Here is a 25,987-nt window from a genome sequence, read left to right as displayed (position 1 = left end):
AATTCAACATGGCTAAAAACCGAATAGGCGGATAAGTACAATATTTAATTGCAATTAGTTGCCAATACGAGTCACGATATAAGGTTGCTAAAACCGAAAACATAATTGAATAACACATTAATTATTTTTTTTTTTCCGTGCTTCCACGGAAGGCGGTCGCATTTTCTGCTCTCCCTCTCCCTCCTTTTTTTCCCTGCTTGTGCTTCTGTGTCTTGTCTCGTCTGGTGTACTTTTTGAAGAGACTCTTCCTGCATTACTTTCTAAACTAAAAAAAGCATGGAATTGATAAACTGGTCTCCTAACGAAATTGACACAGTTTTCTCGATGAGAAGCCTGGGTTCGGGGGAACCCGTCTGTCCTGCCGGAACGTTTGCGGCTGGTTACACGATGGAGCCGTGGGAGCGGTGGCAAGTCGTGTGCCTGGCGATTCTTTCTGTGGAGGACATTGAAGATATCTACCTATTCGGAACCATGATTACAGGACTTTTGCTGATTGGATTAGGCAGTGCCCTGGTATATCGAGGAAATCAGACAATGGTGACAGCTGTTCAAAGCCCCACAAAGCTGCCCGATATGATTGGAGTGGTGGGCAAAGCTGTTGGCACTCAGACTGTGGACATTCAGAACTTTAACCACAAAATGGTTGTTATCTTGGAGCAGCTTTCAGCTTTGCAAGGAATATGTTTTTCGGAGATCAATTTGAATAGAATGGACGGAATGGACAGATATGGACGAGCGGTGTGGACGTGCAAAGACTGCGTCTGGAAAGACCAAACAATTTATATCTTATCGACATTCGGCTCCCTGAGACAGCACTGGCTTCGGTTCAGGCCGTTGCTGAGTTAACATTTCCCCCTGAAGGTCACTGCCGGGAGACACTCTCGCATTCCTTCTCTAACTTTCCGCACAGGGCTTGAAATTAACTTTTTTTCTTTGTGTCCCCCAGTGGTCCTGAATTCTGTGTTGTATTGTCCCGAATGGAAGCAATAGTGTCCCCATTTTTTTCCTCTCTGAAATAACCAGTGGTTAATATTATCATATGAAGTTACTATTATATTTGTAACTATGCGATTTTGAACCCTTTATATCATTTTTACAATAAGTCACAAAACACAAGTGACACATGTCCTATACATCATCTACTTCAAAATTAGTTATTGCATTTTCAGTTTATTAAACTTTGGCGATCTCCCTGTATGAATAGATACCCGTTTATTTAAAGGGGCCAGCTAGCTCATTCAGAAAATGTTTCAACTCACTACATCTGCAGTACACTTTAGTTGAAAATAAGACCCCTTTTATGTTCGTTTCATCTACTTATACCTTGAATATCTGTTGGCATTTATAAGGCCAACTTATAATTTTCACCATTACCGTTATGAGCAATTCCAGCGTTATGGACGTGACACTTGAACTCAAAATGGCAACAAATGACCCAGTGCATGTTTTATTGTCTCCCAGTATTTAAACAGGTGTTGCATATTTTAAGGCTGTACCATACTGGAGAAGTGATAGAACAAGAACAATTCCCATAGTACATCTAGGGCATGCCAGAAAACGCCAATAAAAGATGCGTTATGGACGTGACAGAAAAAGTATCACTTTTCTTGGGTGACTGTACATTTTTATCAAACTCTGTGAAATTGTAAACCTAATGTCGAAATGGAGATATCCATTTGATAGAGGGGTCCAAGGTGAATATTAAAAAATCTTTGTTTAAAATATTTTGTATTTCATGCAGAGTTTCGGAAGGAAAAGTCAGCGTTATGGATGTGACGAAATTCCGTTATGGATGTGACGCGTCTGAAATAGACATGGCATATGTTTAGAAAATCAGCAATTTAACCACCATAACCCTTTGAAAAACTCTCTAAATATCAGCTAAAACTATCAAAGTTCTTAAATAATATTTAGGATGGCTATTGTTTTGCTGTTTTGTGGATTTTAGCATACATTTCTGTGGCTTGTGGCAATAATATAGAATTGTACATGATCAAAGTTGATTTTAGCTTGGGGTTTACATTATAAGAAATAAAGACTGACAGTGACACATTAGGTTGGTTACAAATTGGTTCAACTTATTCACATCTGTAAAATACAGGCCTAGGTGATATCTCTAGGAGTGGTTTTGATGTATTACATGTTGCTTTATTTTTGCATGGTGAGGTTGACATTTACATGGAATTGCCCTTATCCATTTTTATGAACTTTCCGTTATCCATTACCGTTATCCATTTTATGAACTTTCCGTTATCCATTACCGTTATCCATTTTTATGAACTTTCCGTTATCCATTACCGTTATCCATTTTCATGAACTTTCCGTTATCCATTACCGTTATCCATTTTTATGAACTTTCGCTGTCGAAACGTGGGTGCAAATGTTAGCAACATCAACATAGTGCCAGGTCCTAGCCTAGTTGTGCTGCTGACTGACTAAACTTTCTGAACTAGAAAGACACCAAGAAAACTCACTTATTCTGTTGAACGGTATCTTCCGTCAATATCATCCACATAATTCCTGTTGTATTTTATAACGTGTCTAACAGTGTTCATTAAGTTCATTCAGTTGCTAGCGTTGCCTGCAGACCAGCCCTATCCACAGTAGTTCCTATCTAACCATAGCATCATAAGTCATAACCTAATAATCACAAATAACTTACCACATTGACAGGCGATGACACTTTGGATCCTGAAGGTCCCGGAGACGTTATGTCTGGGCTTTCAGTTTCTTCCCCGCAGTCGGTCCGCTTCAACCACTTAAGCATTTTTGTTCTGGCAAGAGTCGGCGCAGCGTGTGCGGTAGCAATTCCATTCCAAGTCCATATAATGCGGACTCCGGCCGAAGATTCTAGAACAGAATGCGCTGCTCTGTAGCCTACGGATGCAGGTGCATCGAAAGTGTAGCTACTAATGTATTTTTCGCTGTTAACGTTTTAAAATTAAAATTGACAAATTAGGTGAATGCCTACGTATGTGTTACGGCTTTGTAAATAATATTAATGTAGAACTTTTTTTCTAGATCTATTTTTTTTCCATTGTCCCGGGATTGTCCCAGATATGATAATTTTGTGTCCCGATGACATTTTTTATGGTCCCCGGGACGTCGGGACACCGTTAGTTTCGAGCGCTGTTTCCGCGGTCGCCATTTTTACCCCCAGTGTGACAAGCGGGTGCGTGACCAGCGCCTTCATGGCTGCAGAAGCGGACAGCTGCTTGCTTGCGCTGGATTACCTCCTCCCCTCCCCCCCCTTACCCCCTACCCCTGATTCCCCCCCTCAAGTCCCATGTTTAAAGTGTACTTGTGTTGTTGTGTGCTTATGTGCAAAGGTTTTTTTTAAATGTTCCCACACTGTACTCCTGACAGGAGCATAGTGGGGGGGGGGTGGTTCTTTTTTTCCTTATTTTTCCTCATGTTGTGTTTCCTTTTTATCTTCATCCCTGTCTTCCTGTCCTGTCTACCCTATGTCAATTGTATGTTGTATATGTACGGACAGGTTGACGGCTAATTTCGCTGGTACATGTGACTAGTGACAATTTTTTTCCTTATCTTTCCTCATGTTGTGTTTTCTTTTTATCTTCATCCCTGTCTTCCTGTCCTGTCTACCCTATGTCAATTGTATGTTGTATATGTACAGTACAGACAGGTTGATGGCTAATTTCGCTGGTACATGTGACTAGTGACAATAAAGGGCATCATCATCATCATCATTAAGAAATAAAGCAAGTTTAAAAATGACTTCAGTTTCACTTTAAATCTGATCACTAGCCAGTGTCTTTAATTAACTACAGTCCCTAAACTTTGCCTTTGATATACTGTACTACATGCTTCATTACACATTACTTAAAAAAGGAATGAAATCCATGAATTGTTGTCTGTTACAGTATTTACCCTCCATCAGCATGGATTATGGAGAAACCCTGCATATTAACTACCATGTTTGGACCGCAGAATGTCTATGAGGATTTTAAACCGTGCATTGAGAAGCATTTCACAATAATCAAATATGAGGATTTCGTTGAAAGAAAGGAACATCTCGCCGGAAAAATCCGAGCCATCTTTCTGTTTGGTACAGACTTAGAGGTCAATATGGAACTTTTACAAGCATTACCCAACCTTCAGGCTGTTGTGAATGGTGGTGTAGGAGTGGACCACCTGGACATACCACTAATCAAGAGTTTTGGAATGAAGGTGTGCAATACTCCCCACGTAGTTGACAATGCCACAGCAGACCTTGGGATAGCACTGATGTTGGCATCATCAAGGAGAATTATTGAAGGTGAGGATCATTCATATTGTCAGCTTTATGTATTTATTTCACGAGTACCACCCACTCACAATTTGCTATTTTATTTATCCTACAGGACATAACTTTTCCAAATACCATGAATTAGAATACATGCCAAAGTGTTTTGGCAATGATGTCAGTGGTGCCACCTTGGGTATCATTGGTATGGGAAGAATTGGATATAAAGTTGCCAAAAGGGCTCAAGGTTTTGATATGCGAATCCTCTATCACAACAGGAATCAAAGGTAAGGACTCACGTGTTGTACGAGACTGCAGTTCAAACTATTATTGAAGAACTAAACATCTCTGGATTTATCTATAAATCAATACAAAAATTGTCTTTCTTAATTTAAGATGGAGTTAAACCACTTTCTTGCCACATGTGGGTATTATTTTGGGGGCAGAATGTGGAAGAGTAATGTATAAATCAGAAAAAATAACCTTGCATGGGAGACATTAAAATACCTTTTAATTGTAACATTGAAATACACATTAAAGTCGCACCTGTTACCTGGTTTATTTTTATAAGGGGTTTTAAAATAATATGAATAATAGCATTTTTGTCTGAAGAAACAATATGCATTGTGCACTATTTCATTAAAACCAAGCATTGTTTCTACAGCCTCTGGCAAAAATTATGGCATCACCACACTGAGGAGTTTCACCCAGAATATTGTGTTTCATTAGTGAAGTCCATGCCTCAAAGAATTCAGGCCTGAGGAGGAGCAAAGTACTAATTGTGGTTTTTTTTTTTTTTTTGGGGGGGGGGTATTTGATGAGTCCATATTTTTTTTTCCTCAACATTGAGTGGTTCCGTAATTTTTCCTGTACTTGATCTGGAAAAAATATGCCATTAATTGAAATAATTAAATTGAGCTATTTTTCATGAAGCCAGAATATTCAGCTATTAAACAAAAATTGTTTTGTGTCATATTAGTGATTTTGTTAATTTGCTATGAAGTAAAATATAAGTTGTAGCAGATCCTTGTAGCGGATTCAGGTGTGGGTGGAGCACAGAAGCACGGCAGGCGGCTGTTTGCGTTGAAAAGGGGTTTTATTTTTACTGCTTTTCAGCATAGGGCTCCAAAAAACTCTCACTCTCTCACACGCGCACACACACACATACAGGCTGTCAACGAGCCCTCGGCACCGACCTCCCCTTCTCGCTCTCCTTTTATCGGGCACGGTCACTGAAGGAGACACATAAACACACATTAATTGACAACAGGTATAGTGACACGACCACTCACCTTCCCTGACTCTGCCCTCCATTCACAGACCGACGCTCGGCCACGCCCCTGCTGCCACATATCCACACTGCCCGACTCAGGCCGGGGAGCTGTCACCACCCCAGCCTGTGGACCACTTCAAATTTAAATGGCTGGAGTGCAAGATACCAACGGGTGATCCGTGCGTTGGCATCCTTCATGCGGTGGAGCCACTGGAGGGATGCGTGGTCCAAACTGAGGGTGAAAGGGCGCCCCAGCAGGTAGTACCGCCCACTTGATGGCTAGGCACTCTTTTTCAATCGTGCTGTACCTGCCCTTTTGCATCGACAGCTTTCGGTTAATGTACAGCACGGGACGTTCCTCCCCCTCCACCTTCTGGGACAGAACGGCCCCCAGCCCTCTGTCTGATGCGTCTGTCTGTAAAATAAAGGGGAGAGAAAAGTCAGGGGAGTGTAACAGTGGCCCCCCACACAGTGTAGCGTTTACCCTAGAGAAAGCCTGTTGGCATTGCTCCGTCCACTGGACCGGATCTGGTGCTCCCTTTTTAGTGAGATCCGTCAGCGGGCTGGTGACGTCCAAATAATTAGGTATGAACCTCCGGTAGTAGCCAGCCAGCCCCAGGAACTGTCTCACCCCCTTTTTGGTTTTGGGCCTCAGGCAGGCCACAATCGCTGTTGTCTTATTAATTGGGGGACGCACCTGCCCATGGCCTAAGTGGAAACCCAGATACTGTACTTCCACCCACCCAATCGCACATTTTTTTGGGTTGGCTGTGAGACCCGCCCGGCTTAGCGACTTTAGGACGGCCCTAAGGTGTTCGAGGTGCTGCGGCCAGTCATTACTGGAGATGATGATGTCATCCAGATATGCGGCTGCGTAGGTGGCGTGGGGGCGGAGGACCCTGTCCATAAGCCGCTGGAGCGTAGCGGGCGCCCCAAACAGCCCAAATGGAAGTGTGACGAATTGATGTAAGCCAAACGGTGTGGAAAAGGCCGTTTTCTCTTGGGACAGAGGAGTCAAGGGGATCTGCCAATATCCCTTCGTTAAATCCAGTGTCGAATAAAAATGAGCAGTGCCTAATCGATTGAGCAACTCGTCAATGCGAGGCATTGGGTACACATCAAACTTAGACACCACACTGACTTTCCTATAGTCCACCCAGAACTGGACCGACCCATCGGTCTTGGGGACCAGGACCACTGGGCTGCTCCAGTCACTGTGGGACTCCTCGATTATGCCCATTTCAAGCATGGCTTCAAGTTCATCCCGGACCACCTTTTTTTTGTGTTCGGGCAGGTGGTAAGGGTGGCTGCGCACTACCACCCCCAGGGGCGTCTTAATGTGGTGTTCTATGAGGTGGGTGCGGCCGGGCAGGGGCGAAAACATGTCAGAAAATTATTTCTGCAACTGGGCTACCTCCGTGAGCTGGGTCAGGGAGAGGTGGTCTCCACAAGGGACCGGAGCAGTGGGTGATGTCAATTTTCTTTTTTGATCCTCTGGCCCCAGCTCCGCCTTCTCCGGAATTACCGACACCAATGCCACGGGGACCTCCTCATTCCAACGTTTTAACAGATTGAGGTGGTAAATCTGTAATGCCCCACCCCTGTCCGTTCGCCTCACCTCATAGTCGACGTCCCCGACTCGCCGTGTGACCTCGAAGGGCCCTTGCCACTTGGCGACCAATTTGGAGCTCAACATGGGCAACAATACGAGTACTTTGTCTCCCGGTGTGAACTCCCTAAGGCGCGTGCCCCCATCGTACAGTCGGACTTGACGTTCTTGTGCCTGCCACAAATTCTCCTGGGTTAAGTGCGTGAGTGTGTGGAGTTTGGTGCGCAGTTTGAGAACGTATTGAATTTTGTTCTTACTGGGTGAAGGTCCCTCCTCCCAATTTTCATGTAGCATGTCCAAAATGCCACGCGGCTTACGCCCATATAACAATTCAAACGGTGAAAACCCTGTGGCGGCTTGCGGGACCTCTCGTACTGCAAATAACAGGGACTCAAGCCACTTATCCCAATTATGTGCATCTTCGCTTACGAACTTAAGAATTATATTTTTGAGGGTTCAATTAAACCGTTCTACTAAGCTATCCGTTTGTGGGTGATAAACGCTGGTGCGGATAGGCTTAATCCCCAGTAACCCATACAGCTCGTGCAATGTGCATGGCATAAATGTATTGCCTTGGTCTGTCAGGATTTCTTTCGGAATCCCGACCCGGGAGATAAAGCGGAAGAGTGCTTCTGCTATACTGTGTGCTGAGATATTGCGGAGAGGCACTGTTTCTGGACATCGCATTGCACAGTCCATCAGAACTAAAATAAAGCGATATCCCTGTGCTGACTGATCTAATGGCCCGATGAGATCCATCCCAATTCTTTCGAAAGGGGTCTCGATTAAAGGGAGAGGGCGCAAAGGTGCTTTTGGAGTGGCTGCGGGATTTACTAATTGACATTCGCAGCACGATGCACACCACCGACGGACATCCCCGCGAATCCCTGGCCAATAGAACTGGGCCATTATTTGGGCTAGTGTCTTATCCTGCCCCAAGTGTCCGGCCATGGAATTAAAGTGAGCCACCTGGCATATGAATTCCCGGTGGCTCTTTGGAATTAACAACTGTGTTATCTTTTCACCAGTTTGAGTGTCCTGCATCACTTGGTATAGCCTATCCTTAATAATAGCAAAGTAGGGGAAGGCTGGCGTCACATTTGACTGGAGAATTTGACCATCAATTACTCTCACTTGGTCAAATGCATGCCGCAGAGTCCCGTCTCGCGACTGCTCTAACAGGAAATCCCCAAGGGAATCCCTGAGAGAGGGAGGAGGGGCGGGGTGCTCCTCACTTCGCGTATCGCCCTGACACGGTGCTGACGTAGACGGCTCTGTGGCAGCTTCTCCCACCAATGCTACTCCGGGGCTTTCCCTAGCTGAATTATGGCAGGACCCACTCTTCACTATGTGCGTCATTAATTCCTTAAACCCCGGCCAATCAGTCCCCAAAATTAGCGAGTGGGTGAGATGATGGTTAACCGCTGCCTTTACACTATGTTTTTCCCCTCGAAATAGAATGTGGACAGACACTAAAGGGTAGTTGTGAACATCCCCGTGCACACACAACACCTTCACCATTCATGCTCTCCCCAATGCCTCACCTTGCACCAGGCTTTGGTGGATTGAGGTCTGGTTACAGCCAGAATCCACCAAAGCCTGATACGTATCCCCTTGGACACTTACTGGTATTCGATACGCTCCGGCCCGATCGAGGGCGGTTTCTGGCGCGTTGGGGACCCGAACCACCGCGCCCACCTCCATCGCAGAGCACTGATGTTGGAGATGTCCCGGCTCCCCGCAGTGCCAGCACACCGGCCCAGGCTCTTCCTCTGCACCAGTGTTACGGCCATCACTCACCTGAGGGGGAGGAGACACACAAGGAAGGGGGAAACGGGAGGACACCGCGGGTGCACTGGGCTGGCTGGGGGGGAGACAGCCCCCGCCTCCATGGTGGGGGAATGTGGTGAGGACAGGAAGCAGAGAGAGAGGAGAAGAGGAGGCATGCCTTCCTGCCGTCGGAACTGCTGCCATGTGGTCCTCTGCCAGCTCGATCACCTGGTCCAGCGACCCCGGGCGATGACAGTGGACCCACTCCGCAGTTCCTTTTGGAAGTCGCGCGATGAATTGTTCCAGTGTCACCAGGTCGATCACTCCCTTGGCGTCGCGGTCGTCTGCCCTCAGCCGCCACGGGCAGGCGTCCTGGAGTTGCTGCCCGAATGCGAACGGCCGGCCAACCTCCTCCAAGCGCAGCGAGCAGAAGCGCTGCCACTGTTGCTGTGGGGAGCGGCCGACATGCTGAAGGATGGCTCTCCGTAGGTCCGCATACACGAGCTGGCTGTCGGCAGGGAGCTGCAGTGCGGCCACCTGCGCCTTGCCCGTCAGCAGGGGGAGGAGGCGCGCCATGCGCTGGTCCACCGGCCAGCCTCACGCCTCCGCTGCCTGCTCGAAGAGTGCGAGGAAGGCTTCCGGGTCATCGTGCGGACCTATCTTCGTTAGGGTGGGGTGGGGAGGGTCCGTTCTGGTGGCGGTCGTGGGTCCCGCTGACGTGAGCGGGTGCTGGAATGCCTGGCGGTCTTCCTGATGGGCCAGCACCAAGGCTACGAACCGTTGTTCTTGCGCCTTCCGGAGGGCGACCAGCGCTTGGTGCTGGTTCTGCTGGGCTGTGGCGAGGGCATGGATGAGGTCCTTGAATGGTGAGGACTCCATGGGGCCATTCCCTTCTGCACTCGTCCTGGGTTTTGGCACCACTATAGCGGATTCAGGTGTGGGTGGAGCACAGAAGCATGGCAGGTAGCTGTTTGCGTTGGAGGGGTTTTATTTTTACTGCTTTTCAGCATAGGGCTCCAAAAAACTCTCACTCTCTCACACACGCGCACACATACAGGCTGTCGATGAGCCCTCGGCGCCGACCTCCCGTTCTCGCTCTCCTTTTATCGGGCGTGGTCACTGAAGGAGACACACAAACACACGTTAATTGACAACAGGTGTAATGACACGACCACTCACCTTCCCTGACTCCACCCTCCATTCAGAGACCGATCCTCAGCCACACCCCCGCTGTCACAATCCTCTAAGTGTGGTGATTTCCTTTTTTTTTTTTTTGCCAGGGGTTATATACCAGAGTAGTTGCATTTTTAAAAAAAAATCTGATTTCTTGGTGATTACAGGACAGTGGAAGATGAGAGGGCTGTGGGTGCTGTGTACTGTGAAAAAATGGAGGAACTGCTGCAGAAGTCTGATTTTGTAATCATTGTTGTCAGTCTGACTCCTCAGACACACAAGCTGATTGGTGCGAAAGAACTCGCCATGATGAAGCCCAGCAGTACCCTCATTAACATCAGCAGAGGTAAAGGCATAGTGTAGTGATCTCAAAATAAATATCTGTTGTGCATTTAAACAAAAAACTAAAATGGATAGCCAAACAGATTCATTTTAAAATTTTTGCTTTTTCTATTTGTTTTTCTTCTTTTGATCTTTTTTCAATACATCACTAGGATGACCTTTGTACAACCATCTAGTTTGTTTGTAGCCTTGACCAGGAAGAGATGTCATCACTCATCAGGTGGTCCCCCAAATTTTATCAATATTTTGACCCTGAACCACAACACTCTCCAGCTTGTGGTTTGGCAGTGGTGGTTAAATCACTGCCCCTCTCCTCCTGGCTTTCAGCTCATCTCTTCTCTTCTGTACCAGAGCCAAAAAAAAAGGTCTTTCTGCAGCTTCTCCCAACCTCTGGTCTGCTGTTTATCAGTCACAGCCTCTTAATCGCATTCTAGTCAGTAGTTTCCACACTGATTGTGTAGAGAATCCCTGATAACTACTACCACTGGAAACAGCCAGGTCTGCCAGCCTTTGTTCTTGCAGTCATTGACAAGCTGCTGGTACTTGCTCATTTTTCCATGCCACTGCCTCTTTACAGCCTTCCTCCCATAGTACAGTCAGTTTCATCATGATGAGTTTCTACTAGGGCTGTCAAACGATTAAAAAATTTAATCGCGATTAATCTCAGAATTTCATATAGTTAATCGCGATTAATCGCATTTTTTAAAATCTATGTAAATGAATAAGGCTTTTAAAGTGAAATGTTACAATTAAAATGGTGAACACATTTTATGCTAAAAGTACTTGTTAAAAACTGCTGGGACAAGAGAAAATGGTAAGGGAGTTTATTCACTCACATACTAGGCAGTACTGAACATACAAAACACAAAATTGAATTTTGTGATGGATTAGGGAGCTGTAGTCTCAAATATAAAACATGTAGTCACATACTACTGTGTCTCAGTTCAGACATGTGTGACAAAAGAAAATAAAAATGAAATAAAACTTCAATTGTGCTGGAGTTGTATTCAGTCACAGCCTATAGAGAGCGTGCACGTGACGTCACAAGGTCACGTGATATTTGTTTATCTGCCATCTTGGACGGCATGGCTGCGCATAGAACTTAGACAAACCCGTTCTAATTATCAAGTGTGTGGGAGTAGATCTTTCGAGAACGGTTATATCTTGTTCAGCATTTGGTTGTACCAATAGACAGGGCCAAAAGGAGGGCCTGTCATTTTATAGATTCCCCGCAGACGAGGAGAGACGCGCAAAATGGGTGTCCGCTGTGCGAAGAGAAAACTGGTACCCCAGTTCTACCAGCCGAATTTGTAGTGAACACTTCATATCAGGTAGGTGTAATCTTCTAATTCAGTACTCCTAGTACATCTGTTAAGTTGATTTTCGGATTGAATGATAACTGCATACTTAGAAACTAGACAGTACAGTGTTTGTGGCCGTCAGTCCGCTTGATCTCTAACGTTTAAAATGGCTATGCCTAGCCCTACTACCCTGGCCTAGTCTGTGACAATGTTTTATCTTTTTGGCTCATATATGCCTTTGAAAGGCCAATCCATAGTAGGGATGGCGAAAACTAAAAAAAATCTTGACCGACCACCGAGCCTCATTAGCCGGTTAAAGTCGGTTAACCTATGAGTTTAAACAGGGATGCAAACAGCGCACCTTTTGGCGGATGCCGCCTTTTTCATGGCTGAATCGTGCAGATCCGATTTTTTTTTTTTTGGGGGGGGGGGGGGGGCGTTGAAGTGTCTGAATAATTTCATCAGAGTAAATTCTGTATTAAAATTACTAAATAAGCAAATGCCGTTACAGTCCATGAAACATAGGAAGTATGAGAAGAAAACAGTAAATCAGAAAGCTGTGCACGTTTTCGCGGAAGCTGCGCAAATGTGCACAGCTTTCTGATTTACTGTTTGCTTCTCATATCTGGAACTGAGTTTAGATTTCGAACATTCTTACGATAAAACGTCCTGCATAGTCTCTTTATGATAAACGCCTTAATGCCACTTACCCGTGAGGTTATCAAGTAGACATTCTTCTTCGGAACCTTCCAGAGGTATAGTTGGGATACCCATCCCGCAACAAAATATTTATAAGCTTCCAGGCTCTTGTAAGCTTTGAGGGCTTTGCCAGTGTAACATGATTCACGATTAACAAGAAAATTGTAAATGTCGTGGTAGGCCAGATTGGGCAAATCGCCGGCACCGCAGCTCCGAATTTCCCTGAACAAGGATTGCGGCAAGTTGTACGGATCTGCAATCCCCAACCTGGAACACTTTTCCACGTAACGCTGCCTCACGTCACCTTCAAGATGCTGGACAAACTTAGGCAAGTTATCGCGCGATGTAGATGGGGTATTTTCCGAATTTTCTTGGGGATTACTCCCTGGATCCATTATGCTCACGCAAGGTAAACAATCCTGAAGCCGTCCAATATGGCGGAGTATACACGGACGAGTCACGTGACTGCACATCCTCTATAGGACTTCACAGTACTGTGCAAACAAAAATAAATTGCAGTTGGACTTCAATAAAGACATTTAGTGTTATATCACAGTGCTACAGCATACTGAAATCTCACTTTACAAAAACTGCAAAGTGCATACCAAAACCAACTCAATCACACTCTTCTTTTGAAATGAAACTTTTGAAATGAAGCTTCCCGTTTAACAGACCTTTCTCCATCACTCACACTTATTGTTATTGAAGCAGCGCGCGACAAGCCTCAACATGAACTACGGGTGACTCGCAGGGCCAAATTAGAATTTGCGTTAATGGCACTATTTTTTAAATCGCGATAAATTGAGATCGCGTTAATGCGTTATTATCGCGTTAACTTCGACAGCCCTAGTTTCTACACTTTGATTGACCACATCTTACCTGAGGGTAGTGTACAGTACAACTTCTAGGAACTGGAGCTTTCTTCTCAGGTTGACTCTCATCTCTTCTCATCTCCTGACTCTCATGAATTGTGTGACTGTAGTAGGATGGGCCTGGCTGCACTTTGTGCTGAAGGTCTCACGCCCTCCTTGAAGAAGGTCAAGTCAAGTTTATTTGTATAGCGCTTTTAATAATAGACATTGTCATAAAGCAGCTTTACAGAAAATTAAAGACTTTAAACATGAGCTAATTTTATCCCTAATTTATTCCAATGAGCAAGCCTATGGCAACGGTGGCAAGGAAAAACTCCCTCAGACAATATGAGGAAGAAACCTCAAGAGGAACCAGACTCAAAACGGAACTGTAGCAGTAGTTTAAGGTGGGTGGAGCACAGAAGTACGGCAGGCCAGAACTGAGTTCTCACAAACCCTTTATTTTAGCTTTTCAGCTTTTACTTTAGAGGTGGCACGGTGGTGTAGTGGTTAGCGCTGTCGCCTCACAGCAAGAAGGTCCGGGTTTGAGCCCTGTGTCCGGCGAGGGCCTTTCTGTGTGGAGTTTGCATGTTCTCCCTGTGTCCGCATGGGTTTCCTCCGGGTACTCTGGTTTCCCCCACAGTCCAAAAACATGCAGGTTAGGTTAACTGGTGACTCTAAATTGACCGTAGATGTGAATGGTTGTCTATGTGTCAGCCCTGTGATGACCTGGCAACTTGTCCAGGGTGTACCCCGCCTTTCGCCCGTAGTCAGCTGGGATAGGCTCCAGCTTGCCTGCGACCCTGTAGAACAGGATAAAGCGGCTAGAGATGATGAGATGAGATGAGCTTTTACTTTACACTCTCCCAGTCACACGCGCGCGCACACAAGCATTCTGGTTGGGGAGAGAGCTCCCTTCCTCTGCTCTCCCTCTCCTCTTATAGGGCGCGGTCACCGGGGAAGATGCACAAACACAGGTTAATTCGCATCAGGTGCAGTGATTCTGCCACTTACCTCCCCTGACTCCGCCCTCCATTCACAGACTGACGCTTGACCACGCCCCCGCTGCCACAGGAACCCAACCTCATTTGGGTGACAACAGATACTGTGATTATAAATAACTTGCTTCTATAACTGTGTCCTATATAGTCACAAAGTATAACTGTGAAAACAGGAAAATCATTATAGTTTTAACATGAGGTCTCTTTTGTTGAAGTTATAAACTGCTCATTGATGGAAACTTGAGTGCAATACTGTTCATGACAACCGCAGTCCTAAAGTTAGCAAGTCAACTGTAGTCCTCAGACATAACTGTATTACTGTAAGTGTCCAGAGCCATCTTCCAAGTGCGACTTTTGACTATCCATACGGGGCCGTCCTCCACAGGAGCAATGTGATGAGACTCCAGACAGACAGACGGCATCAGGATGGATCAGGCAGGTCCAAGGATGATGATGCCCTTTATTGTCACTAGTCACATGTACCAGCGAAATTAGCCGGTGCAGGAGCAGAAAGGAGCAGAAGAGGTCAGCATCTTACTAGTGTCTCAGGATCGACATGTAACTCAGAGGGACAGACAGAGGGAAGGGGGGGAGAGAGAGAGAGAAAACACAGATTGTTAGGTATGCCCAATGTCACCTAATGAGTAAGAACAGGATACATTTTGCACTGAGTGCAAGCAGGGACTCCGGCAAAACTATGACAGCATCACTAAAAGGGGAGAGCAAGAAGGTAACACAGACATGAGGGCATCCTGGAACATAAATCAGCCATCCACTACACCGTCAACAAACCTGAGTAAGTGAGTGGGGAGACTGACAGCATCCATCCATCCATCCATCCATCCATCCCAGTTTACCAAAACACTCTGTGCCTGAGGATCCTCTAGAGCTACTCCTTTACGTAATAAAGACTATTAACAAAAGGCTTGACTAAACAGATATGTTTTTATCCTAGACTTAAAGCTCATAGGCAACGGTTTTAATTTTATGCACATTTGAAACTTTATATGTTAAAAAACCCTCTTTAATTTTCTTCAGGTCCCAAGAAGTATTGTTAATAAGTAATAATTAAAATAAGTTAGTGCGGATCATGGCGAATTTCTGTTTGGCTATTTTCGTGACCACTCGGCGCATGACATCATTTAAGACAAACAAACCGCTTGAGTTGAGTCCACTTCCGTTTACTTACATTGCCGTTCGGCTTGAGTGCAGACATGCGTTCAGGAATTTCCAAAGAAAAACCATTGCTGTGCAGTGAACTGTAACAATGGGACCAGTTCAGGAAGAAGTTTTTGCCTTTTTCCGAGAGAGGAGAAGAGGCAGAGAGAGTGGATTGGCTTTTTCCGGAAGAAGAGAAGAGGCAGAGCGAGAAGATTGGCTTTTTTTGAAAAAGGAGAAGAGGTGGAGCGAGTGGGTTGGCTTTTTCCGAAAGAGGAGAAGAGGCGGAGCGAGAGGGTTGGCTTTTTCCGAAAAAGGAGAAGAGGCGAAGCAAGTGGGTTGGCTTTTTCTGAAAGAGGAGATGAGGCAGAGAGAGTGGATTGTGTGCGTGAAGCCAGAGGGTTGTTTTTTTCCGGAAGAGAAGACGAGGCAGAGAGAGTGGATTGTGCGCATGAAGCCAGAGGGTTGGCTTTTTCCAGAAGAGGCGGAGAGAGTGGGTTGTGCGCGTGAAACAAAATCAAGCAGCCAAAGAAGAAACAGACCAGCAACGCTCAAGCAAAAAGGAGAAGATTGGAGGTCAACATTTTTACTTTTGCTTGCAATTGACAAGTCAAGAATCCTGAGGGATCCTGTACAATCATTGTGGAAATGAGACAAAGGGATATTTCCTCGCTTAGAGTAGGCTATAAATAGTATAATACCGCGGATGGCAGGCTAATGTGGCCTACCGGCGCACTATCAAGTAATTGTTACCTATATCCACTAGAGAGGGTGGTTTAATTATTCTTCAAAAGGGCTCTTATTTAGTATTACGACAAAAGTAGGAATTTATCATAACTACCAGGATAAATCATTTGGGCACGAGTCTTGTTGAGGTCCAGGGTCACTGCAATCAGAGTCAGCTGAGTCGCTGTCCGATTCTGAGGCTGCACAGTCAAACCAGTGAGCCACATTCACTGATTACTTCGCAATGGCCATAGGTTCATACATATATGGTTTCACCTCTCGATATTTAATTTGGAGAGTTCCTACTTCAAAATTGCTATCGCTTTCAGACATTTTACACAACCTCTCACAACCAAAGTCCATACACGTGTGCTCCGTTCGCAAGTAAACACAGTATTGCTCCCAGTCTGTTTGGCTTAAATGACGTCACGACGACTGTCCCCTGGCGATGAAAGTGCGCATAAGTAAGACGTAAACAAACCTTCAGAAATTGGGCAAAACAGTATATTTTAACCATTGTATTCAATTTTAGGGTGCAAATTAGACACTAGGAAGATTGAATTAGCTTTTTGGTTTGTTCTTCTAGACAATAAAGTTGATATTCTACGTTTCACCTCCGACCATTGCCTATGACCTTTAAACACTGAGACTGTGTCTGAGTCCTGAACACTACTTGGAAGGTTATTCCATAACTGTGGGGCTTTGTAAGAAAAGGCTCTGCCCCCTGATGTAGCCTTCACTATTTGAGGTACCAGTGTGGTGATGGTGAAATGCTTTGTTTTGGTGTTTCTATTGCCTATCCTGCTCCAAGATATCTGTAAGTATTGATAGCCCTTTGTCATGACAGCATCTGTACCTTCCTTGGATCATTGCTGTCTTACAACCTTACATGATGCACGCCATGGTTTCTCTCCTACCATACAGCTTGCACAGTAGGTCCTCCCTCATTGTTCCTGTGCAGGTTTACTGAGGTTGGAAGAGTGTTGTAGACCGCTCTCAGCAGGAAAGATATGTGGAATGGCTCCAGCTTCCATAGATCAGTCCTAGTATGTGGTACTGTTTCATTGCTATTTGGATCAGATTGTGAGGAATGGACATTACAGTTGGCTAGGTCAAGCCAGACAACTGTATGGTCACAGCCTCTTAATTGCATTGTAGTCAGTAGTTTCCACACTGACTTTCCTTAGCTTTCATTAAAAAGTTGGCTGAGGATCAGAGAAGGTTTCAAGCACCAAGGGAAGCCTGGGATTCTGCCCTTTTGGATGGTTGTGTCCTTTTTGCTTCTTTTCCTCTTCCCCTCTGTTCTCCTCACTCTATTGAGCTGTTCACACAGACTGGTGGTTAGCTCTCTGATGCCTTCTTTCTCGTCAGCTTCAGCTATTTTAAACTGCCTGTTCAGGCTCTTCATCTTCCTCAGCCATTGGATTTCCTTTTCTTTTCTGATTGTTTGATTCTCCCAACTGACTTTATTTTACCTTTTTTGTCTCCACCCCAAAGGGTTATCTTAAGTTGTAGGTGATATTTAATAGAGTATCCACTTTCATTTCTGCTAATGTTGCCTCATGGTTTGCATACAGATCCTCCTCAAATCTTGACCCATTGTTTGGTGTTGTTCATTTTGGACCACAGGATTTGTTCCCTAGTAGGTTGGGGTGGCTTTCCAGGGTGTCATTGGTCTAGTTTCGTGTGTGATTTAGGGAAGAAGTAGGTACGGAAAGATTTCCAGTACTGTGGTGCATCACTGTGTGTCTACTTGGAACTTGCCTGGTGTATCTTTAGCCCCTTTACGTTCTTGCCATTTTTCCCTACAATGGCACTTGGCTTCCCAGACCGCTCCAGTTAAAGGTGCGTTCACACTAGCAAGTGATAAGCAACCATTCATATTATATGTACATGCATGACAGAGAGCCACGAACAAATCAAACCATTGACTTGAATGATTCTTCAGATCATGTGGCCTGCATGGTACAACATTTTGTCATTTCCCCCTCTCAAGTAAGTTTCTACTTTTAGTTTCTATGTGCTGCTTGAGCTGGAAAAAAAAAAGAATGAAATTATAAAACTGCGTTTTTATGTTATCCTGTCGAATGCAACATCTCCGTAAACATATATAGAGACATTTTGAAGAAAAATGAAGCTTGGAAGAAAATAGTAAAGATCATTGGTGTCTCTGGTGAGTGTTTGTAGTAGTATCATTAGCATGTGCTGCTAATAGTTGCTACAAATATCCCTGGCATTTAACGCACATCAAAAAAACAATTTTTAACATTTTATTAAAATATTACAATTCATATTCACATTTTAAAAACTAATACACTTGTGTATTGTAAGTCTTGTACCTTAGGCTACATTTTGGCCATGACTCTTTTTCAGAGACTATGGAGATATTGCTCACTTGACATCTTTGGACACTTTATAGCCAGACGTACTGTATGTGGACACCTAACCAATCACATCCATATGTGCTTTTTGAAAGTCCCATTCCAGATCTAATCTCCCCTTTCTTTACTTTTCTGGGAAGGGCTTCCCCCTAGATTTTGGAATGGGTCTGTGGAAACTTGTGCTCATTCAGCCACAAGAGTATTCGTAAAGTTAGATCCTGATGTTGGGTGGGGAGGCCTGGTGCACTGTCACTGTTCCAATTCATCCCAAAACTTATCACTGTTTGAGGTCAGGGCTTTGTGCAGGCACATTTAGTTCTTCCTCACCAACCTTGGCATACCATGTCTTTATATATGCATGTAGACACGTCTTCTAATTGTATTGTCTTACAACTGTACAGAGGTCTAAACTAAAGCTGGACTCAACTAAATACCGGGCTTTATGTGTCATGCTCCGCCCTGGACATCCACTCCGGAGATTACGGATCTCCCACACCAGCGCCGATCTGGATCCGGGACGGGAATTCCATCCCACCTGAACTCACATCCTGGTTTTCACCGCTGCTTATTTAAAGGCCGTTCTCAGACCCTGACTTTGCCAGAATGCCTCATTTGTTTTCTCTAGCCGTTTCTGTGCTGTTCATGGTTTTTCCCCCTCTAGCTATTTTTCTAGTTCATGTTTTTTGCACCAAGGGTTTTTTCTTGTTAATGTTTTTTTTCCTTTAGTGTTTTTGTCCTTACCTGTCTCGTGTTTTTGTCAGGTTTTTATCTCTTGTTACCCAGACTATTTTTGCCATTTGTGTTTTTGTCCTGTTTTGCTACCTTTTTTTCCCATGCCCTTTTTTCCCCTAGATTAAATCACCTTATTTATTGGATTACTGTCTGTCGTGCATTTTTCTACTTCTGGATCCAAACTTCACCTCCACCACCCATAACATTATGTGAAAACAAAAACCTGAAATGTACTGGATTTCAGAGGATTTTAAGAAAATACTTTAAATTTGTTAGCATTAGTGTGGGTTGTTTTTAGCCTAGAGCTAGCATATCTCCACTCTGAGGATGCTGCTACTGTGATTTTGTTTTTAGTCTAGAGCTAGCATGCCTCCACTTTGTTCCTCCAATTTGTGCCTGTCTGGCCGAGAAAATTGCCAAACTGGAAGGCACTTTGCTGCATCACATCAGAGAGAGAACAAGGTCCTGCTTGATTCTATGTTGACTGTGGCTAACATTTCGGCAAATGCAACTGCCTTCCCGTCTGCCTCCATAGCTGCCCTGGACACCACTGCTTTTTTATCTGATGTGATTCTTGTCCAGGCCATGGAGAAAAACAAGGTGGCAGATGCTCTGACTGTCATTCCCAGTTCCTGACCCAACCTCAGGGCATTCAACTGGGTAATATATTTTCAAATTTAGATATAGCCTTTAAGTTTGGAGCTGCAAATTTCACTGAAAATGAGGCCTAGTAGAAAGTCTCGGTCATTAGCCGAAGTGCAGATATTTATATTGTAGTTTGCCATTCCAACTTCCTTTTCCTGAATACTGTTTTGAATGCATATTTAAAGGTGCACTACAATGTTTTATTTACAGCTTGAAATAATCAAACCAAATGGAATGGATGCTGGGTATCTTGTGTACAAATATCTAATTGAAAAGAACTAAATTTTTGTACAGAAAGCTGTAGCCTGTGTGGGGTTTTTTTTGTGTGTGTTTTTTTAAATTTTACGCTTGTGCTGAACAAATGGTTTGGTCAATTATAGAACAGTAAGGCACAAAATGACTAAGCATCTATAATAATATCAGAAACTTATCTTTCAGACAGTTATCTTTCATTCATTAATTGATGCATTCATTCATCCATCTTCAGTAAGCGATTTATCCTGGTCAGGGTCATAGTGGATCCTGAACCTATCATGGGCATGGCAATCATTGTGATAAATATTGATTAATACCTTCTTTGATTAGTAACAGCTTTGTTGAATACTCAATTCTGATGGGTCAACAAAATCCAAAAAAATTGTTGGGACAGGGTGTCACTGATGGTGCCAGCAAATAGAGGTCGTGGCGGCCTCTAAACATGGCCACCACGGACTACAACTCCCAAGCACTACAGCGCCCGCCCTCTCCCGAGTTCTAACCATCACCGCAGCTGTTCCTCATTACACCTCATCAGCCAACACTACTTAAAGACTGCTGTCACAAACAACCAGCACAAAGTATCATTCCGGGTATGTATACCTAATCGTACCAAGCTATTAGTCCTCGGTCCTGACTTTAGTGACTTTGACCCTGCTTTCTGTTTATACACTGGACTCTGAACTTAGCATTCCCTCTGACACGCTGTTTGCATATTGACCGACCTACTGCCTGTCCCCGACACTGCCTCTTGTCTCACAATTTGGTTTTGGCTGCCAGTTTGTGACACACCTGCTCTCCTCTGCATATGCTTCCATAAGTACTTACACCCTGACACGGGGGTTAATTTAGCGATAGTAATGAGGTAAAACAATTAAATAATGTGATTTGAAACAAGTGATGTTAACAGGTTATTGTAATCATGATCTGGTACATAATCAGTATCCAGGAAAGGCCTAGTCTTTGAGGAATAAAGATGGGCAGAGGATCTCCACTTTGTCAACAAATGTGTGAGGAAAAATCTTGAAATGTTTAAAAACAATGTTCCTCAAAGAACGATATTTCACCCTCTATGGTGCATAATATCATTAAATGATTCAAGGAATCTGGAGGAGTTTCAGTACTTAAAGGGAAAGGGTACAAGCCTAAGCTGAACATCTGTAATCTCCGATCCCTGAGACAGCACTGCATCAAGAACTGTCCAGTGGAAACTTGTATTGTGGTCAGACAAATGAGTATTCCAGTTCTTTTTTGTAAGAAATGGATGCCATGTGCTCCAGACCAAAGACAGAAAGGACCATCCAGACTGTTCATAGCAACAATTTCAAAAACCAGGGTCTGTCATGGTACGGGGTTGTCAGTGCCCTTGTTAAAGGTAACTTACACTTCTGTGATGACAGTATTAATGCAGAAAAGTACATTGAAATTTTGGAGCAACATATGCTGCCTTCAAGGCAACACCTTTTCCAGGGATACTTCAACAAGACAATCCAAAACCACATTCTGGACACATTACAAAGGCATGGCGGTGGAAGAAGAGAGTGTCTGTCCTCTCTGTCCCCAAGAGAGAATGTGTGGTGAATTTTGAAACAAAAAAATATGCTGTACTGTTACACACCTTAAAGTGCATATCCTGGACCAATTTCATGATTATTTTTTTTATATGAAAGTATGTCCCTTTACACACTCATCCAGAAGGGTAATTTTGCACAAGGCCATCTGTCTACAGCAGAAAAAAAAAACAAAATGCGTCTGGAAAAATCCCAAGGGAGTCTGGAGCCAGATTCGTGACGTCATGTGTGGATCCGCCAGCAGGCTGAGAGCTTGCATAGGTTCAGTGCACAGTCTGTATAGACCAGGTTTAGCAGCTAGCGATTTTGCATTGAAATATGGAATTGTCACCTCAGCTTCTAAACCCATGGATTCATGTATCAATGCTCATCTATCTATTGTTACATAAATCATGTTTTTTCTAATTACTATTATGTATTTATATATTTCTTCATTTAGAAGAGTACTGGCTACTGTAGGAGAAAGATTTCATAAGCTACACACATGGAATCTGCTAAGCAGGGTTGTATATACATTTAATGTGATTGACAGGTCCCAAGATCTCAAGCCCTGACACACATATCCCTTGATACATGTGAAAGGAATAATCCGGAGTGAAATGCTTTTTAGGGCTATTTTCGCATGATTGGGAGTCCATATGTTGAGTTGGTAGCATAATCACGTCAATCGGTTGTGTTTTGAGAAAGTTGTTTTTTTGTGATTTAAACCGAAAGCGCTAACACGGCAGTGCGAGGGGCATGTCATTTCGCCGATACAAAACGCTGTTTTTAAAACTATTGCCAAGGTCCAAACAACATTACAGTTCAGTGGAAGTGAGTACAGGGTTCCTACACACAAATTGAAGTGTCTCTGGCTCTGTAAGTGTATGGACAGATCGTCTAGAAGACTGAATGTACCTTCCCGAAAGTAGTTGTTCTCCAGATGCCATCTTCAGGGGACAGTCCGTAAAAGCCGAGTGCAGAGCTAAATCTTCTGGAAATGCACAATTTTGTAGCATCACATGACCTCCCATTCAAAATTCCAACCTGCTTGGACTATAATGTTGTTGAATGCAGTTTCCTTTTAATTTCAAACTAAACACTAGACTGTGTTTCCATAAAATGCTACGAAATTGTGCATTTCCAGAGGATTTAGCTCTGCACTCGACTTTTATGGACTGTCCCCTGAAGATGGCGTCTGGAGAACAACTACTTTCGGGAAGGTACATGTTTTGTATTCATAAACAAGCTCCAGTTAGTTTAAAATGTAGCAGCAATTACTAGAACTAGAAAATATGACCACATCACGCCTGTCTTATCCACACTGCATTGGCTCCCAATCAAATTTCGTATTGATTATAAAATACTACTATTGACCTTTAAAGCACTGAATGGTCTCGTACCACAGTACCTGAGTGAACTTCTGCTCCTCTATGACCCGCCACGCCTACTTAGATCAAAAGGTGCAGGCTATCTGCTGGTACCTCGTATAGTGAAGGCTACATCAGGGGGCAGAGCCTTTTCTTACAAAGGCCCACAGTTATGGAACAGCCTTCCAAGTAATGTTCGGGAATCAGACACAGTCTCAGCGTTTAAGTCTAGGCTGTAAACATATCTGTTTAGTCAAGCCTTTTGTTAATGGTGTTTATGAGGTAAAGGTGTACATCTGGAGGGTCCTCAGACATAGAGTGTTTTGGTAAACTGGGATGTATGGATGCTGTCAGTCCCCACTTGCTTGCTCACTCGAGTTTGTTGACGGTGTAGTGGCTGGCTGCTTTATGTCCCGGGGCTCCCTCATGCCTGTGTTACCTTCTGGCTCTCCCCTTTTAGTTATGCTGTCATAGTCAGTTGCCGGAGTCCCTGCTTGTACTCAGTGCAATATGTATACTGTTCCTACTTATTCAGGTGACATTGGGCATACCTAACAACCTGTGTTTTCTCTCCCTCTCTCTCTCTCCCCCCCCCCCCCCCAAATCTGTCCCTCTGAGTTACATGGAGTCAACAGGAAATCTTTTGGTGGAGACCTCAACTGGCTCTCGTAGCCTGCAGGGAATCGGCCATCTGACTTTCTGTCGCATGTCCCAGACCCAGTGAAATGTAACTGAATTGTCTTGGCCAGCCCTATGGGTCCCATCTGCATCTGCCTGCACTCACTCTGATCTATAATTCCAACTGTCTCATTGCTGAGGAGTGTGCTCCCATCACCCAATCAAGCATCCAGCCAGAGCAGCTCATGATATTTTTTAACCATATTAACATGTCATTGTTGTGTATTATGCCTGATGTCAGGACTCTCGTCTCTGCGAGCGTACCACACAGACTTAATACCCGTGTTATTTTTAGACATTGACACCTGTTGCCTACACTTATTCAGGTGACATTGGGCATACCTAACAACCTGTGTCCCCCCCCCCCCCCCCCCCCAAACTCTGTCCCTCTGAGTTACATGTCGGTCCTGGGATCGAGATGCTGACCTCGTCTGCTCCTCGGACCTGCTTGATCCATCCTGGTGCCCTGTGTCTGGTTGGAGTCTCATCGCATCGCTCCTGTGGAGGACGGCCCCATGAGGACAGTTGAAAGTCACACCTGGAGGACGCTCTGGACATTTACAGTAATGCTTTTATGGCTGAGGACTACAGTTGACTTGCTGACTTTAGGACTGCAGTTGTCATGAACAGTTTTGCACTCAAGTTTCCATCAATGAAGAGTTACAACATCAACGAAACTGTCTTCATGTTAAAACTGTTAATATTATAGTCATGCTGTCTGTTGTTGCCCAAATGAGAATGGGTTCCCTTTTGAGTCTGGTTCCTCTCGAGGTTTCTTCCTCATGTCGTCTGAGGGAGTTTTTCCTTGCCACTGTCGCCACAGGCTTGCTCATTGGGGATAGATTAGGGATAAAATTAGCTCATGTTTTAAGTCGTTCAAATTCTGTAAAGCTGCTTTGTGACAATGTTTATTGTTAAAAGCGCTATACAAATAGACTTAACTTGACTTGTATTCCGTCTTCTAGACGATCTGTCCGTACGCTTACAGAGCCAGGGACACTTCGGTTTGTGTGTTGGAACCCTGTACTCACTTCCACTGAACTGTAATGTTGTTTGGACCTTGCCAATGGTTTTAAAAACAGCATTTTGTATCGGCGAAATGACATGCCCCTCGCACTGCTGTGCTAGCACTTTCGGTTTAAATCACAAAAAAACAACTTTCTCAAAACACAACCAATTGACGTGATTGTGCTACCAACTCAACATATGCACTCCCAATCATGCGAAAATAGCCCTAAAAAGCATTTCACTCTGGATTATTCCTTGAAGTAAAATGTAAAGAAAATGTGACCTTGGGCGCTGTGTGAGACGGCTGCCTCTCCAGTAGCTCTGTAGTTTTTAGCTCTTTAAACCTATTTTTTTCCACCTTTTTACTTTTCTGCTCTTCTTACGAAGACATGGTGTGTTTTTCTTCATATCCCATGGATATTTTTAACTTTAACACGCAACCAGGAGCCAGTTTTCTCACTTATTCAAGAGAGGAGTTGCTGGCCCTGAAAACAATGGGACGAGCCAGGATACGACACCCCATCCCAGCCGAGCTGAGGAGGAAACCTAGGGGCTGCAAAGCCGGGGCTAAGCTAAAGGCTAAGCTAGCAGGCAACCTCCAGCGCTACAAACCATCCATTTCCTCCGTTATCATGGGGAATGTGAACTCGCTGCCGACTAAGGTCGACAAGCTATCCGCACTGAACAACCAGTGGATTTACCGGGATAGCAGCTTATTTTATTTTTATGGAGACATGGCTAACATACCTTGTACCGGATGCTAACGTGGACCTGTGGGGATTCACTGCTGTGAGAGCCGACAGAGACACTAAAGCATGCGGGAAATGGCAAAGGTGGGGGACTCATCATTTACATGAACAACCGCTGGTGTAATCCGGGACATTTCTCCATAAATACAGTCTTATGTTGCCCGGACTTGTAGCTGCTAGCATCACCATCTGTGTTTACATCCCTCCGAGGGCAGATGCAGCCGCTGCATGTGAGGGGATTCACTCTGTCACAGCAAGGTTGCAGACACAGCACCCTGAGGCATTTATGATCATTTCTGGGGACTTTAAACATGCTACTTTGGACTCTACTTTGGCTGCTTTTTACCAGGCTGTGGACTGCATCTTTTTAATTTCCCTGAGGGAACCCTCCCAAAGGGATCAATAAAGTTCTATCTAATCTAAGTAAGTGTATCATCACCCAGAGCTTTCGTGGTGTTTACTTTTGTGTG

General features: G+C 44.4%; 1 protein-coding gene across 6 annotated transcripts in view; it reads left to right on the top strand.

Annotated features, from left to right (window-relative positions):
* The window catches only part of zgc:136493 (uncharacterized protein LOC692276 homolog), a 75,242-nt gene that overhangs the window by 42,445 nt on the left and 6,810 nt on the right, over window positions 1-25,987 (top strand). For 3 of the 6 annotated variants that reach the window (XM_060921336.1, XM_060921334.1, XM_060921335.1), the window contains 3 exons: window positions 3,885-4,279; window positions 4,365-4,533; window positions 10,239-10,417. In XM_060921336.1, the coding sequence (XP_060777319.1) occupies window positions 3,885-4,279; window positions 4,365-4,533; window positions 10,239-10,417 (743 nt within the window). Of the gene's footprint in view, window positions 1-3,884; window positions 4,280-4,364; window positions 4,534-10,238; window positions 10,418-11,604; window positions 11,745-25,987 lie in introns of all 6 variants that reach the window. The other 3 variants (XM_060921340.1, XM_060921337.1, XM_060921339.1) reach the window with 3 other exon arrangements.

The sequence above is a fragment of the Neoarius graeffei genome, chromosome 5 (genome assembly GCF_027579695.1).
Source record: "Neoarius graeffei isolate fNeoGra1 chromosome 5, fNeoGra1.pri, whole genome shotgun sequence".
In the NCBI taxonomy this organism is placed as follows: domain Eukaryota; kingdom Metazoa; phylum Chordata; class Actinopteri; order Siluriformes; family Ariidae; genus Neoarius; species Neoarius graeffei.
Note: the sequence above shows the minus strand (reverse complement) of the source record. Positions and strands in the feature narration are given on the sequence as shown.